The sequence below is a fragment of the Falco rusticolus genome, chromosome 7, assembly GCF_015220075.1.
Source record: "Falco rusticolus isolate bFalRus1 chromosome 7, bFalRus1.pri, whole genome shotgun sequence".
Lineage (NCBI taxonomy): Eukaryota > Metazoa > Chordata > Aves > Falconiformes > Falconidae > Falco > Falco rusticolus.
The window spans coordinates 49,036,963-49,055,634 of NC_051193.1; the positions used below are offsets into that span (position 1 = coordinate 49,036,963).

Genomic DNA, 18,672 nt, shown 5'->3' on the forward strand with positions numbered 1-18,672 from the left:
TCTAGAAGCAATGCACAGGTTTTTGCAAAGGGTACAGAAACATCTGTACAAGGAAGAATTCAGTAACACATGTGTACAAAAGCAAATACAGGAAATATCACCACCAGAGTCAAGCAGAAACCCCCCCACTGTTATCAGTGGGATTCATTGCATGCCCCCCTGTTCCTGCCACCCTGCCCTTACAGGCCACACTTTGTAGCAAAACTATCAGCAATCAACAAACAATTAAGCAAATTCCTCACCATTGAGGGCTTCCATGGTGGGGAAAAAAGGAGTCAGCAGGAAGAAACTTTCATTTCTACCAGTTCAGTCTTTACTATATCATATCTCTAGTGATGTACTCTGTATAATTAAAATGTTCTCGTTTTAAGTTCACTTTATTTTCTGGAGCAAATATCATTATCACTCTAAACTTAAGAAGCAGAGTGAATATATGTACAGTTACACATTAAAATGTGTAAGATGACTTTAAAAGTATTTTATTTGCTGTAGCTGTTGTGCACTGCATATTTGATAAAAACATCACAAGCAGGTTTTCCCACTCATTACAGTTATTTAAGGACAAAGCAGAGAAAATGGCTATTGCTCTTTTGACCCCTCAAAGCCTGTGGAGGCCCCAGGTTTTTCTTATGCATATTGCCATCAACAAAGTCAAAATTAGTTTTTGCAGTGTACAAGTAGCTTGGCACTTGCAACTGACACTTAAAGCACCACTTTTGTGAGTGAGGTCATGGTTTTGATGTGGATTACCCACATTCACAAACATAAATACATTAGAATCACAGACACTTCCATCACAAATTGACAAAAATGTCCTTTTCTACCTCAGAAATAAATTGACTTCAAGTGATAATTGAAAAGTTGCACTAATTTGTGGTGCCTCATAGAGTAAATAGGCATGATAAAACAGCAGTGGGAAACACAGAACGGGCCTTCTGAACTCAAGTATAAGCACTGAAGTAAATAAATAGTAAATGTTGTTGCTCCCCTTGTCCCAGAGAGTCAAGTTTATTTCTGACTTAACCAGTCTGGAAAGTACTGTCTTTCAATGTCTTTCCAAAATTGGAGGTGATGTATACTTCACCACTTACCAGAATCTCCTGCTGGAAGAAGAAAGCAGTTTTAATGCAATCTATATTTCAAGTAGTTATTATAATGCATAAATCTTACTAGTACTTGCAGGATATTGTCCACCATCTTTTTCAGGGACATCGTCAGCTGCTGTCACCAAAGAGATGTCAGGTGATACAGGAGAAACTTCATCATCTGTATGGTGATGGATGAACCATTACTATTTCATTAGCTGAGTTGTAACCCAGTACTCACAACTACTTCAATTACTCTATGCTACAGGCTTCATGCCTTCATTTATTGGTCCAAGAGAGAAGAAAGATACAGACTAGGTTCTTCATAAATTCAACCTTAATAGCCTTACTTTACTAACATAGTAAGGATATCACCAAAACTGATTATTTCATGAGGAGTATGTATTACAGTGACAATGAACATTCTGGTGATGATCCGTTCATGTGATACAATCTCTAACCGTACCTGTACACTATCTGGACAGGGATTCTAGAGCAATGAGTGAAGTTATTTGTATTCCCCTCTTTACTGAAATATATCCTGACATTTAGTCCAAAAATCTAAACTCTGCATGTAAGCAGAGTTGATAAAGAGTTGTCATGGTAAACAATTGAAGCACATGGCATACACCTTGGGAAATGGCTCTGATCCCAGTCCCTTAGGAAAAGAATGTTAGGATTTACCTTTCATCATGCTAACTATGTGGAAAAACAAGGAAGAAGATATTAATAACATTTTAATTTGATTGTTTTGTATCTCTGTGCATTCTGTAATATGCTGTAGTAAGATGTCCTAAAAAAGCCCTTGTATGTGTAGAAAATCACTTGTACTGTAACTCATTCATGTTCTTATTATCATCAATTCATCCTTTTAGAGAGCAGATAATATGTTACCCTTATCTCTATATACCCATACCCTCTGCTTCACTAACCTCTCTGTATTCACTGCTAGATATGTTTTTGAACCTTTAATGAATAAATATTTTCATAGAATCATAGAACGATTTGCTTTGGAAGGGACATTAAAGATCATCTAGTTCCACCCCACCTGCCACGGGCAGGGACACCTGCCACCAGACCAGGTTGTTCACAGCCCCGTCCAGCCTGGCCTTGAACACCGCCAGGGATGGGGCATCCACAGCTGCTCTGGGCAGCCTGTGCCAGTGCCTCACCACCCTCACAGTAAAGAATTTCTTCCTAATATCTAAACTAAATATACCCTCTTTTAGTTTAAAACCATTACTTCTTGTCCAGTCACTACAGGCCCTACTGAAAAGTCTGTCCCCATCTTCCTTATAAGCCACTTATAAGCCCCCTTTAGGTACTGGAAGGCCTCCCTGGAACCTTCTCTTCTCCAGGCTGACCAACCCCAACTCTCTCAGCCTGTCCTCATAGGGGAGGTGCTCCAGGCCTCTGATCATCCTCATGACCCTCCTCTGGACTCGCCCCAACAGGTCCATGTCCTTCTTTTGGTTGGGGGCACCTGGGTACTTTAGGTGGGGTCTCATGAGAGCAGAGTAGAGGGGCAGAATCACCTCCTTTGACCTGCTGGTCATGCTTTTGATACAGCCCAGGATTCAGTTGGCTTTCTGGGCTGCAAGCGCACATTGTCAGGCCATGTTGATTTTAATTTTAATAAGAACAAGAGCAAATTTTTAGAACTGTCTGTTCTCAACATTCTGGGAAGGTTTATGTAGGAAACTATGCTGATGTGTGTCTGCTTTGTATTTCCATGCAATCAAAAAAATCCTTACAAATTCAGAATGCTTCTGTTTTCTTTCAAAGACACACATTTTCCTTTTACTTCTCCAGGATATAAATTAGAGACAGTGATTCTTATTCCCTCGTGACATCCTTTAACTAGTAATGTGATCCTTTTTTCCGGTATTTTAAAGGGGATATAGTGGCAACATACTGCCCTTACCAGAATCTTTTCTATGAATTTCTCTTTCCCCTGCTCCAGAAGAATGATCTGGCAGCTGTGAGACTGGAGTAACACTTCCATAATAAGAAGGGCTGGATCTCCTGATGGAGGTATCCATGGGAGTTGTGTCATGTGTTGATCCACTACCTATATTTTCATCATCGGCACCTGATGTTGAGGACTCTCCACTATGGCGCGTGCCATCTGCAGTATAACGTGAGCCATCTGCGTTGTCAATGACTGTTGGAAAGAGGAGATTAAGCAGTTGATACTACCAAGGAGCTATATAGCTATATATCAGTAATGCTATACAGTTTATGTCCTATAACAAAAAAATAAAGAGAAACAGCTGTGGATTAATATCAGTCCATCTATTTTTGCCATCCTATCTAATCTGTCTAGATCATACATCACTAAACTGTATCTATATATTTGTCAAACATACAGGGCCTACTCTGCATCAAATATTTTGATATTTTGATCAGACATTTTGATTTCGAACATAAAATCTTGGCCTCTGTAAAGTCAATCAGAATTTTAGAATTCGACAAATAGTTCATTATGATTTTTCTTCCACTTCCAGCTGCTTTTCTAGCCAGCAGCTCAAATGAGATGTACAAGGGTTGCTGCCTTAAGCAAGTTCTATATGTCAAAGAAACATTAGCAGCTCTGAAGTGCTAAAAAATGTCAAATACCTATATAAAAGATGTTTGGTAACACCTTAAGATGAGCCAATCTCCATAGCATTTAGGGGAAGACAAGTGACTAATTGCTTTAATTTTTGTTGAACATCCCTTGATTTCTTTTTATCATGTTTTGCTTAATATTTAATATTAGCAATTTTTTACATAAAGAAAGATAACCAGATCCTAAAAAGAAACAAGTGGCAGTTGAAACAATATAATCAATACAATACCTATTTCACCCTGATTATTGAGGAACGAAGTATCTAGTCTTTCAACTGGCTCACATGCTTTGTCTCTTGTTTCTGTAAAAGGAGAAAAGTAGTAAATATTAATTTGAGAAAATTGAGAACAAAGTCACGTGTATACCCATATTAATTGTACACAATCACAAAATGTCAGCTTCAGAAGTGGACAATTGAAAACCAGTTTCCAAATCAAATGTTATTCACTGATCTACCTATGTTCCTTTTTCGCTCCTTCCCAGGTAGGGCACTTCAAGAATGTTCTGCCAGCTAACGATGAGATTGTCCATTCCCATAACCATTCCAGAAAATGGCTGCAGTTAACGTCAGTTAGAATAGCCCTATGGCCCCGTTGCAATGCATAGAGCCCTGCTGTGGTAGCAGTGGCAGCTCTAATCCTCTTTAGCTGGAGGCACCCCATTCCCTCCTTTGAAGGCTCTGCACAGGCAGAGTGTGCCTTGGTCTGGGGAGCACTGGGGAACACTGGGGAGCAGGCTGCAGTGCCATGCTCGGGGGCCAGTGTGTGAGTCTGCCTATAGCTCCAGAAGGGAATGCAACTCAGGGGGTGTTCTAAAGCTCTGGTGGGGATGGGCATCGTTGTAGCAGAAGAGTCATCCATGGGTGACAGAGGATGGCAGCTCACCTGATACTATGCTAATGCAAAGAGGATTTTTAATGATATGACCATGAAGAACAAAATATAAAAATGTCACTGCCATTCAAATCATCAATGAATTTTGATTGCATCTTTCTGTAAGATCTTTCTGTTTCCACTGTGAAAGTAATAATCTACCAAAATTTAAGACATTTACATTAGTCCAGATTTTATCTTCAAATACTATGTCCAGCATCTGTCACATGATTATCTACATTTTCTTAGTAATCTAGCAAAATATTTCCAACTACTACAAAGTTCAAAACCTTGGACAAAAACAGTCTGCTTCTGACCCGCATGGCTATCCAACTGCCTAATGTGTAAATGGCAACTTGCTTGAGAGCAAATACTGGATGAACCTGCAAGCAGCAGAGCAGAAGCCACATCCATGGGCCTGGGCCAGGTGGCCAGCCCAGGCTGTAGGGCTGCTGCGGGGGGCAGCCACTCCTAGTATGCCTTAACACAAATAACTGTTGTTTGCTATAGAAGCTCGTATGTGTATGAACAAACAAGCTGAACACCATAGCCTAAAACAGTTGGTGCCCTTTAGATTCACTGCTGCAGTGGTTCACTGCCCTAAGCCATTGTAACAAGCTGTTCTGAAGCTACTAAGCTAGTCCCAAGTGGAGAAAGTGGTTTAGTTCAAAACACACTAATGACAAAATGAGTCAAATTCATTGCTGGCATTACAGATACACTTCTAGAGGCTGACAAAATATATTACTTCTCAGCTGAAAAAATGATGATATTTAATACAGAAGTCCTCATTCTAGTACCTTAAATAGATTACATATGTTATTGTTAATCTGCATCTAAAATACTTCATAAAAGCATATACGTACCTGTTGCATTGTAACAGTATGCATCATACCGACCAGTTGTGTTTGCTGAAAGTTTGTAAATGCCAGTATGATTTGCTGCACAAAGATGATAGGGATTGATTCGTGGGATAACAATATTCCCCACCACAAAACCATACCTGTGAAGAACAGAGGAAAATATACCATATTAAATATTATAGCAGGTGATAGAAATGTTCCAGATATCCAAACATGAAGAAGCTATGAAGAGGCCATTATTTTCAACTTACATTATTTTTAAAAAATGCATGTGTTTTGCATACTTTTTTTTTTTATATGAAGGATGTTCCTTTCTCACATGGTAGCTACATCAGTCTCCAGCCACTCAACACCACTCTGCATGTAATTTCTAGAGCTAAACCCATTTCAATTGAGTATCTTGTTATCTAAGACAATTGGTTCCAAAGCAAGGCAACAAAGGTGAGGGACTGGGAGGCAGTGTGAGGCTGTGACACTAAAGACTGGCCTCTTTTTTCTTCAGGGAGTCACATTTTCATTTCTTTGAGCATAACATTCTGCTCAGTGACATTTCACACTGAAATGCTGGGGGCTCAATTTGTAGTACCTGAGCAAATTTAGAGAATGACTGTAGGACACATCCCTTTGTGCAAAAGCTGACAGCTTGGTAAAATATTCAGATACAACACTCATTCATCCACAAATTCTTTCTGTATTTTTCATTTGAAAAATGGCTGTTATGTACAGAGCTCATATATTTCAGGGATGACTGTGGCTAACAAAGCTCCATATTGCACAATGCATTATTACTATTTTGCAATCCTGTAACACCTGATTAATTCCAGTATATTTAGCTAGGAGGTGTAATACAATGTTAACGAGAACTTGGGTTTGGTTTGGTTTTTGGTTTACTTCTTCAGAAGTACAATTTCTCAGGGATGAATAAATTTCATAGCTTTGCAGTTTTTTATTTGTGAGCCCCATTCCAGTTACATGTCTAACATGCAGATACTTGCAATTCTGAAACAGTCTTTTGAGTGGAATTATAAACTGCTTTATTCACACTTCCAACTAAGCCTTTAACATTGACACTTTATAATCCATTAATCACCTACTTGTGTTATGGTCTGTTGATTCATCCTAGTCACCCACCATTCTCATGTATTTTGATGATTATATGCAGTACATTTTTTCTCTCCTACTAAAGCTTGATAAGAGCCTAGCCTTACTGACAAGGACTTCTAGCACAAGATCAACAAATGAAATTAAGAGGGTGGGAGGACTAACCAGAAGGAACAGAGAAAGGAATCCTATCTACATGACTTACATGTCCAAATCTATCCCTCTCTAAACAGTAAATTATGGAGAATTGTAACATTAATGAAAAAGTACAGCTCCCTACTGCAAAAAAAAAAAATAAAATCCCTCTACTCCTTCTTTCAATTATCTTTATATTTTAACTTCAGAGAAGACTTTTCACATTGCAGAGTATTCATAATTGCTAGCATGAGAAATCTCTGCCCCTAGGTCTTCAGTTAGTATTTGAACCTTAGTCTCTACATATTGTGTGGTGCTGGACAATTCAGAAAGCTAAGTATGGTCATATGCTAATGCCAGAGAAAGAACATGCCTACTGTGTTATGCAGGACTTTTCCCTCGGAGTAAAGAATTGTTTCTAGTCTTTATGCGGTACCAATTTAAACAACATTCTTACTTTTCACAGAAGAACCTTGTAAGAATTTTCCATCCATTGTTCCCTGGCACTATTGTCCACCACTTTCACCACCCTGCATGGCACAATGCTTGTAAAAATGGATGTGTCATGTGCTGTCATCAACAGCAGTGTATGACATTTATATGTATAAGAATGTTTTCAAGGCATTGCATGTGTATTTTTCCATGATTACAAATTACTTTATATGGATACTATTAATTTGAAAGGAGCTTTATTCAATTCTCATAGGCTTGAAAACCAGTGGGAAAGAACGTTCATGCATTAGGTGATAAAAAAGTAAAGCACTACTGACTAAATTGAAATGAAATAATTCACAGGGAAGTTTCAAGCAGTATTGATGGTAGTACGATTTCTCATGATATCAGAATGAAAGTCTTAAATTTCTGGAGAAATGTCCACTGAATTTTTCTACTCCAATCAGTTAATAGATAAACTCCATTTCTCTGTATTTGTTGTTTGGTTTAGATTATAATAAAGTTGAAAATCTACTGAAAGTTATTTCAACTTTATAATGGTTTACCAACATGAATCTATGTTGATCAAAAACTTCAGATTTACAGCTCCTGAGTTTAATCTCTTTTCTGCATATGAATGTTTAAGATGAGTTGCATAAAAAATGTATAACATATTTTGTAAAGCAAGATTGCAGGATCACGTTGTCTGATGTATTTACAGACCATAGGACCGTCACAACTTGATTACTGTTTGAACAGAATGTATTGTTGGGGAAAATATTTAATCCTGAAAACTATCAATTCTGGTGTGACAAAGAATATACTAGAAATCTTGCAAGTTGTTTCAGCCAATAATCATTATCCTTACATACTTTGTTAGTACATATTGGTACTCTTTTTTTTTTTTTTAATCCAAAATCTTTTGTGAGTAACTTCCAGTCTTGTAGTTTAAGTTATTTTTTGCTAAACTGAAGGCTTTGTGTTATCTGTATTTGTTGCCCTACACATTATTAATTGCAGAGGGTAATTAAGTCACTTGACGACATGGTTTTGGGTTTTGTGGTAATTTTTATGGCTGTCTTCTGAAACTTTTCCATTCACAGATTATAACAATGCTTAATACTCTGGCCATTTTTTCACTGGGATATTAAGATATCATCCCCACAGTACCACTTGCTGCTTTTTACTGTGTCTTGACAAGACAGAGTTCCCTATACTGTCTATAACATCTTCAGTCTTTGACCTTACATCAGGTCATTAAAAATCATAAATACTTGTCACATACTTATCTTACCAATTAGTCAGTGATACAGTATGATCTGAACATCTTCCTAATTAGTTCATTATACTGTCAATCTTTTGTTATGTTTAGATTTTATCTGTAAGAAGCTATGATTTCTTAAAGATAATTGCTAAAAAGTATAGGCAGTCAAGGATTTATTTATTATTGGACCCAGAGCATACATGCACAAAAACATTTTGTTCATCACAGAATATCTTACGTGAGGGCTGATATAGCCATGTAATTAACAGCTATATGAAATCAACTTTAAGTATTACACTATAGCATGGATGCATGGACTTGTCATGATATATTACTTTTTCAAGGATTTCTTTACCTGCAAGTTTCAAATCCAAGTTCATGAGCTTTCTTCAACTGCTCTAGTGTTGCCAATGTACTGTTGAGAGCTCTGCAGAGTTCAACTGCTTCAGGTTGTGAGAGACTGTAGCGACCATTTTTCTCAACATGAAAAACTCCTCCATATCTGCAACTTACATTGAATTCTGTTATCAAAAGAAAAGAAAAAAAAAGTATTTACAAATTGTTGGATTTAATGCTTCGCCAAAGACACAGAAATTATTTATTTTCAATTATAGTGCTTCAATGTGAACCAGCAACAAGTAGCAGCCACCGATCTGTTCAGAAACAGCACTAACATTTTCAATCACCTTCTTACTACTTCCCTTCTTTGGGCTGAGACACAAGCCAGAACTTCAGATTTGCTTTGCAAAAATAGCAATACAGCATGTTTTCGTGAGGTACCTAGCTCTTGCAAAATTCCATTAAAAATAACATACAGAAGATGTAAATACATTCTGAAAGTCTCGGAAGCCACATTGCTGCAAAGCTAACTGAATATTCAAATGTATTTGAAAATAAAATATTTCATTCATAACATAATTTTTTAAAGATGAAATGGTGTATAATAAAAACCTTTATGATCATGAGGTTCCTTAATTATCTCATTGTGATCCCTTCACAGTGAATCATGTTTTATGAACATATATGTCAATCCCCAGTTTCAGACCTAGTTCAAGCAATGTGTGCCTGTTACTGACTAGATAAAAGCAGAAAGCTTGCATTGGTTTGATGTTGCATGATCTACCTGAGACAAAAACTAAGTGAGCTGCACAGATATTCTGGCCAGAACAACATTATACTGTTAAATACACCCTGAAAGATAATCTTTAAGCTCTTCTTATTCAGCCTGCTGGGACAGATAGAAAAGCGTCAAATACACATTATCTAAGAATTCACGAGTGAACTTCTTGCTCCCTGCTCATGCATCTTGCCAGTATTTCCCTCCATTTTGAAAGGCTTCCTCTGGCTGAGTTGACACACACACACAAACACCTTGCTGCCAGCCATGCCAGAGTTTCAATATGTGCTGCAGTAAGCCTACTTAATGTTAAAGGATGTCTTAGACAGATTTTAATTCAATAATACTTCAAAGGTTTGCACATGGAAGTAACTTCCAATGGCAAGCAGTATCAGGGTAAAAATAATAAGATGATTAAAAAAATTAGGTCCCATAGTTATGTTGTGCAATTTGTTTTCTGGCCTTCAGCTCAGGAACCCTGAACAAGCAGCATGTGCAAAGCCTACGGGAGGGGCACGCTGCATACAATTCACTACAGACACCGGGTGAAAGGCATAAGGGCTAGAGGCTCAGAGGACATCACACTCCATTCGTCTTTATGTTGGAAAGATACTGCCTACACAATGCAACAGGTACAGTGGGGAAACAGTATAGTCCAAGGGAAGTCTGACTGAGTAAAATGAAAGGAAAAATAAACATTTAACATCTTTTTTTTTTAACAGCAACAGCTAAGAAAGAGTTAATAATAATACTAATACAAATAAGAATAATAATGTGTGCAGAGAAAATGGGGAAGGATCAGGATGCTTCAAAGCAGTGTGAATTAACTTTGCTCCTGCCCCACCTTTCCCTCAAGAGAAAAAAGTGGTTGCAACTCCAGACTAGAATGACAACTACAAAGCACATTTAATTGGAGTCGCCTAATACACCCAGTGACCAGAGGAGCATGACTCATTTTTATCTTAATTGTAATCGCAGTTCCATGTGCAAGAAAGGCAAAAATAGACCAGTTTTCTCCAAATATCAAAAGTGGGTGTCCATACCATCTATTTGAAATAAATGATGCCATATAATGACTGTTTTCCTAGAAGACCAGAAATGCAATTCATTCATGTTTGCATTGACACATTCTGTTGTGAATAACAAGCAACTTCCCTAATGTCATTTTTGCTTGATGGTCTATTTTCTTCTATGGCACAGATGTGAAAGCAAATTATAGTAATTAAGGCATGCACTCTTCCTTCAGTTGCTTTTGTTCATTGGGAAACTGAGTTTGTTTGATCTACAGCATATCTACTCTATGTAAATTGGAAGGAATGTTCCTTTCCACAGGTAACAGGAAACAATCAAGGAGATAAAATACCAGATAACATCCAGACTGTATGGTGTATAAGAAGACAGCCATTAGTGGCAGCATAGGTAAGAGTCCAATAGTATTGATGACTGCTTGTCCGAAGTTGCTCAAAAGCTTGCTTCCAATCTTAAATACTTTTACTATAGGCAACAGAATTAATCATTACGGTTACACAGATTGCCTTTCCACAAAAAGAACGCAAAAAATACCTCTTCTCCCACCTACATACACATACACCCACCCCCAATTATTTAGGCTGACAAAAACATTTAATGTAGGCAAAACTGATATACACTGCATAGCTGTTTAACAGCGTTGATGATTACAGTTCTTAATATTTTTATTATCATATGTTATACAAAATACCAAGAGGACATAATATTTAGTTTCGTAAAATTTGTACGAGGCTAACACATTTTCTCAAAATGCCTTTATTTTGACACATCTGTTTCCTTCCAGGGAAAGAATTCTACTGAAATTTCTCTGATAATAGCCATGTCATGAGAGGTTTTGAACGCAAGAATGAGGAACCTATGTGGAAAAGGACACTAACAAATGCATTTTTCTTTCCTGGAGGACTTAACGTCTTGCAACAGGGCTGAGTTGCACAGTCTGAGGAGAAGCTACTGGACTAACACAGAATGATAGTCTCAACAAGTTCCTACACATGATTCTGAAATAGTCACAGTACTTCCACAAGTGCCTGGCACAGATGGGCACAGCACTGGTCCTGGGGCTATCTGATGGACTAGAGACCTTCTGCAGCCACACCCCTCCCTGAACAGCATACTCAAAAGCCATCGCCACGTGTACATGGTGTCACAAATACTGTCAACAGATGTTCAAGTTGCAGATCAAAATAGAAGTTTTCATAACAACACAACAAATAGCTACTCTGCGCAGAAGGATGTGGCCCACGGCTACTGGTATAGGATGGAGCTACTCTTACAGCTGCCACAAGTGGCTTCTACTTTGGCTCCAAATGTTCCATATTCAAAGCCTGACATCATTTGGGAAGTTGTCCGGTCAGTAGCTGTATAAAACATAAATGACCTAGACGGAAAAAACTTTCTCTTTAGTTTTCCCTTCTTGATTCTCTCTTGTAGAACAAGGAAGGCCTAAATTTGTTAATAATTAAACATACCCTGTGAAGCCCAAGAATTAATATTAAATTTGGGGATCAGATCACAAAGATCTATTTGATTACTTAAAAGTAACAAGCTCAGTGATTTTGGAACTAGATTTGTTTGGAACATCAACATCTCTTCCAATATCTTTAGGCTGATTTCTGAAGAACTTTTGTGATAAAAGCAGATACCACATCAGTTTGCTTTGGTTGCATTTGAATTTTGCAGCTCAATCTGGATTCATTGAAATATTAAATGTAGTTCACTTTTGGTTAGAGTGAATTCGATTAAGCTGTCATCAAACCTCAGCCCATTCATCACTTTAAAACACTACAATATATGCTCCACTACCACTCAGAGATCCAGCTGTAGTTAAAATCCCACTTACTAGGCAGCCAATCCCTTAAACTCCAACTCTTGAAAATAAATAGGTTTATTTAGACAAATAGGCTTAATGGAACTACTTGTGGGCTACATTTACAATGCATGTACGTTTTCCATGGAAATGCTCAGCCTGTCTCTACAGCATTACGTACTGTACAGCAGGACACTTGTGGGAAGTACCAGGCTTACAGCACATGTGCTGACCAACTGCACTGCACACACACACAGAAGGGTCAAAGCTCCCAAGAAGCCTCACTCGTGCAGTGTGGGAGATCACATGAATGTCCAGGAAACTCTGGGCAAAAATGTGGCAATTCAGTTCCCAAAACTAGTTTTGAGGCCATCCAATTAGTTGGCACTTTGCCCTAAAGTAATGTTGAGACAGCATGGTTTGTTTTTATCTTAATGATATCTTCTACACCTACTATTAAAAATGTTTATAACATTGCTGTAGTATAGATACTCTGGTCATGAAGCAGAGAGTGTGGAAAAAGGACTACAGCAGTACCTAAAACTCACATGAAATTGTATAGTCTAAGTAAATTGCATGAACCCAGCATCTCCTCTGTGAAGACAGCAAATACCATGTTTTAAAACCAGCAGCATACAGATGTAGAATGTACTGCCTGGACCTGGCAACCCAGATTTTTTACTTTGTCTTCTCATATTTTAACATCCAGACAATGGGGACTATTAATTGAATTGATGAAAATATTTCTAGTTGTATCAATACAAAACTTACAGAAAATAAAAGACAGGGTCTAAACTGAATTAACACCTTAAATTATTTTTTTCCATGCTGAGGCTTATAGACTAATTTTGAGTTAAGAAAGAAACATGATTGCTAAATCCAAATCTAAACACATATTCCACCTTTTCCCATAGCGCAGGAAGGTCAAATACATTTCTTTTATGTTGATGTTACTTAGCTGGCTTTAACACAGTTATGCAAAAGATGGCTTTTTTTCTTTGTTTCAAGAGACAAGGCAATGCAAAAATCATACTGTGTGCCAAACTGTTACTTAACCCTTCAACCTTTTTGAAGTTTCAAAGGAGCTGATTCAGAGTGGACTCACAGCGGAATCACAAACATTACCCAAACCTTCCCTTCTGCCCCCACTTATAGCTGGCGGGCTTTGGGAGCTGACAGGCCATGATCTTTTCCTGATATCCACATGACTTGCTACAGCTGAAAGACAAAATTGTTTCATAATAGCTCTTTAAAAAGGCAGAAAGTATGTCTGCATTGTCATCATCATTAATCTCGTCCAGACCATGAGACTTGGGTGACTCAACCCAAAGCCATGGAATGCCCCTAAGCCTGCACTGAGTTTTATGAGCCTGGAGAACATTAACTTTCACACAGGCCATTTCTTTCTTTCTTACCTGGGATTTCTGGTGCTGTTTCAAGCAGCTGCATGCAAGCCCTTCTCTGCTATTGCCATTCACATATCTAAACCAGGGTCAATTAATCCTTTTCAGCCAAAATCACTAACTGCAGTTCCACAGACAACTTTCTAGCTAGAGCCCGCTGGTGTAACAGCATTGGATGAGACAGACTAAAGAGCATTGTCCTTTCATGGAAGTATGAGTTACACCCTGATTTTAATACTAGAAGCTTGTTAGAAGCTGTCACAGTAAGAAGACGGTTGCAATCCCCATTTCCACCCTGATTCTTCAACCCTTATGTACAATGAGTAACACTGACTCATGCTAACTTTTCCCATTGGAGTGGATTTTTCATAAAGATTTTTGATCCACTGCATGGATGTTTCATGCACTGCTCCCTGCTTTTCATTGTTTTCAAGACAATACCTGGAGGTTTCACTCTCGAGGTGGATACTGCCTTATATTAAAAAAAACAAAAAAAAAAGTTATTTTATCAACTGCAAAGAGACATCAAAACAAATGAAGTGGAAGATTTGCAAACAACCTTCCCCTCTTAAACAAAAACAAGTAGAAGAATACTTAAGACACAAGGTTGTTAACAGACTTCTTGGTAAAACCACAGTCTGCATTGCATGGCAACCAGGAAATGTTCATGTACTGTTCTCAAGGGGATTTTCCTTTTCTGTTTGTGGTTTGAGATGATTGATAGGTCACCAGGATGTGATAAATTTGAGCTGGAAACAGCAACAGAACTAGGGGTTTGACAGTGCAGATGGTTTTCTTCTCTGTTTGCTTTAACAGAATATAGTTCTTATATTTATTGTAATAATGTTGTTCTAAATTTATTAGATTTCAAGCTCTAGGGAGATATACTTGGGTAATAATCTCAGATTATTTAATCTTGTAGCGACACTTCTGAACGGGAACAACTGTTAGCTTAGCACTGATATCTACATTTTTAATATTAGCACCTGCTTTAATGCATGCTAGTAATGAAGTAGAGAAAAGTGGCATATTTGAAACCGATTAACATCTGTTTAAAAGAGACTCCTAGTAACTATGGTTCCTCTCCAGGCAAACCTAGAAACGGGGTCATATAAATCCTAAGATCTGAGGTCTGGACAGTTCAGATCTTGGCTCTCAGTTCAGACCTATCTCCAGCTGATCTTTTTTTTTTTTTAAAAAAAAATGTTTCTCAGGAAAACAACTTCATGGCTAAGTAAGAATGTCTATTTTACTCCTGACCAGATGAATTGCCCTCTGAATACAAAACTTTGTATGGGATGGATTCACGAAACATTTCAAGACCCAAGACATTTTGTCAACTAAGAGATCTCGATTACCACCATTTTGACATCCGGGAGAATTGAATGTACAAAGATATCATCCAGTGATTACCTAATAATACACTACAATACACATGGGCCTGGATGGTATTATTTACTGAGTATTCCATCATTTCTTCAGAGGCTATTAGTAAAACCGTTCACTAAGGCAATTCGCAGCCCAGACAACTGTAATTGGATACAGAGGCTTCCACCTTTATGTCAGAAATTGGACTGAAGCCCAGGTCAGTAGTGATGAAAATCACTGGATAGCTGTTTGTTAGGTTATGTAAAATGATTCATTAATCCCAGCTGCAGTCACCAATAGACACGTGTCGACATCATTAAAACACACCTATACCTGAATCCCTCAGGGCTTGATGGGGAAAGGAAAATTGTGCTGGGAAAATCAGAGGCTAAACTGGGATGACTACACACTGATCAAATTTAGAAGTCAGATTCTCCAGGATCCATGTGAGTCAAGCAAGCATGTGTCTATGAGGCTGCAGTCCTTTACTGTCACAACACAAAACCACCAAGGATCAAGCAACATGCACAGCCATTTAGCGTGGCTGGGTGATGTTTTTCTGTTCTCCCAGTTATGATATTCTTGATCTGCCAGCCACCATTCTCTACAGAAAGTAGAGTAAAAAACCTGGAAATAAGCTGCCTACACCATAAGCAAGGCTTTTCCAAATAGTGACAATGAAAGTAAGTCTTTACAGGTTCTTGGAAATTGTCAGATGAAATACCTTCTCAGGGGTATTCACAGGTTGTGAAACTTAAAATGATTTATAGGAAATACATTTCCAGATTTAGTGGCAGTAAACCATGTTTTCAATTCTTGAAGCATCCCTTGTGGATACTTAAATAAAGCAAAACAAGGGGTTTGTTTCTCAGTTTGAAACTGCCTTTCATTTTGAAACTTAATTAATTAGTTTGCACAAAACAGAATAAAACAATTTAAGAAAGTTAAGTTTGAACCTTTACCTGGTTGCAATACAAGTAGATGCTTTAAGGAACGCAGGCCAAAATTTCCCCATAGAGGTTTTTAAAATCTCGTATATTCGTGTCAGTTTGGCATAGGAAAGTGTTGTAAGTCTTGAAAATTTGCATGGGAGAGAAAACAACCCATAATTATATCCCTAATATATTGCTGATACTCGGGGTGGGGGTGGGCGGGTAGGGAATCTGCACACCTGGCTTTTTAAAGACAAAAAAGTCCAGGAAAACACTTCAAAAGGAATTTACCTGCATGTTGTAAGGAGTGCCTGCTATAAATAGAGGCAACATATTCTTAGTAGTTGGGTGTGGTGACAAGAAAGTGAAGATGCCTCTCTACAGATTCAAAGGTATAAAATCAGACCTTTCTTTGAAGTGTTGCCAAAGCTATTCCTACTACCCAGTTATATTTGGGTACCTAGTAATTTGGGCTGAAAAGGCAAATAAGATAGTAGCTTCTTCACTCTCCTGTATGCTGTTAACTGCATAAAAAGTCATGACGTAGCCATGTTAACCCTGTGATCCAAGTGGGCTCAGGTGGATCTGTGAAATGAAAAGGAGAGATGTGGCTGGGGATAAACACAGTGGCCAGAGAGAGATACACTGCAGCAGGAGGATCTCCTTTCTCCACCAGATGTTAACAAGTACTCCTTACATTGCTGTGTTACTTCAGCAAGTACACACTGGAAACAGGATGTGGGACCCCGCTCAGGCAGTTGACTTCCTTCTAAACTGTTCTTAACGAATCTGCCCGCTGGCCACCAAAGTCATTGTCTCTGTTCCTTTTACAGATGGGCAAAAGTCTTCAGTGTCTCAATCTGATAGCTTTCCTGGCTACTGATTTAGAAAAGTGGGAGTGGGGGTGGCACTATTCATGAATCAAGCATTCACAGAGTCACTCACAATGCAAGTAAGTACAAGAAATATGTTTCATTCCTCAGCAGCTGCTGAGGGAAGAAAAAAGTCTGCTAATGCATCTTCCAAACATACTTTATCTGCTTGGCAACCGTTGCTCTGGTAAACATCCTGAGTGAGCCTATACAGTCATCACTTACGATAAATGTCCTTGCTGTTGACATTAATATTATTCTTTTTGTAGTAGTTTCACACAATAGTGAGTTGAAAGTTTTCAGACTCCACTAGAACATGGTACAGCTGTGCAGCACCTCAGTGGAAAAATTGCAGGCAGTGAAATCATAGTCCTGGAATTAGACAGTTATCAGATATGCCCTACTCAAGATGATGAAAACATAATCATCATTGTCAATACTAGGAAAGCTTCAGGCTGTACAATGAGTAGTCTAACCCCAAAGGCTGAGTAACAGGGACTGTGAAGCAAATCAGTTGGGATCAGTTCCATGCAGTGCAGGTGAAGAAACATACATGAAACAAAGCTGGTGAATAATAGTTGGAGTCTGACTTTCATTGTTTGACTGAAATCAAACCATTTAGTCATTTGGGATAAAAGCAGGTGAGACAGTGTTTCTCAGCAGACATACCTCCAGCCTGGAGGTCGAAGGGCCTTATGCCTATTCCCTGCTCTGTCATTTACCCACTGATATAACCTGGATAAGTCAATTCATTTCTCTTTGCCTCAGTTTGCAACTAACCTCCTTAATAAAGCAATTCTAGATTTACTGATAAAGAATGCTGTAAGAGCAAAGAACCATTACATTATTATTTTATGGTGTTCTTACAGCTTTTACATTCAGCCTCCATCTAAGATCTGACAAGTCACAAGAAGTCTGTTTTAAGGTCTGTGGTTATTTAGATAAGAAATTACTGCAAAATCAGACCGACAGTTAACAAGTCCAATTGAATGACAGATTTTGAATTTTAATGATTTGCGCTGTTACTCAATAATAATACCAGCTGTGATTTGAAACTATTTTTCACATGATATTGCATTATTTTTTTTTTATAAACAATTTCTAAACTTCTAAAGTTCTAAAACTATGGTTTTTTATATTTCCTCTGCTCCTCTGAGTTATCAGGAAAACCACTAATAAGGATTCTCAAATTTTAAACTCATTTGTGCAGTAAGTTCATTATGGAAAAGCAAACAATGACCAAAACTGAAAAAGAGAAAAGAAGATGCTGAATAAGAAGTAGAACATCTATTGATTTTAACAAGTCCACTTTGCAAGAAAACAACAGAGAAGGGAACCCCAAGAATCTTTTTTAAAGCTCTGAAAGCCAGCGAGTTAAAATGAAGGTAACATTAGTCTGGCAGTCACACTAAAAAGAAGGCAGCTGCTTAGGATATGCCTCACAATGTAAGACATGTCAAAAGACAAAAGACCCATGCCAACTTCCTAGTAACAAACAATGGCAGAAGAGGACTGCCCAAATAGGAGACATATTAGTAGTTATTCCAAACTCAACATCCCCACAATGCACATGAACTCATTCCCAGTTTCTTTTCCCTCTCCATTTTTTTCAAATGCCTTGGAAAATTAAGATGAAACCCAACCTTTTGTAGAAGTTTCTTGTGTAGATTTACAAGAAGATACCTTACAAAGAGTACAAAGTAGTACAACATTAAAGACTTAAACCAGGGATCATAGTTGGTAATTGCATATTGATTAAAATACTGTCTGATAATCTGTTG

The 18,672-nt window shown here is 38.0% G+C and overlaps 1 protein-coding gene across 10 annotated transcripts in view; it reads right to left on the minus strand.

Annotated features, from left to right (window-relative positions):
- The window catches only part of CD44 (CD44 molecule (Indian blood group)), a 58,921-nt gene that overhangs the window by 27,624 nt on the left and 12,625 nt on the right, over positions 1 to 18,672 (minus strand). For all 10 annotated transcript variants that reach the window (XM_037395120.1, XM_037395119.1, XM_037395118.1 and 7 more), the window contains exons 2-6: positions 8,719 to 8,884; positions 5,435 to 5,571; positions 3,926 to 3,997; positions 3,010 to 3,249; positions 1,171 to 1,266 (exon numbers count right to left, since the gene is read on the minus strand). In XM_037395120.1, the coding sequence (XP_037251017.1) occupies positions 1,171 to 1,266; positions 3,010 to 3,249; positions 3,926 to 3,997; positions 5,435 to 5,571; positions 8,719 to 8,884 (711 nt within the window). The remainder of the gene's footprint in view (positions 1 to 1,170; positions 1,267 to 3,009; positions 3,250 to 3,925; positions 3,998 to 5,434; positions 5,572 to 8,718; positions 8,885 to 18,672) is intronic.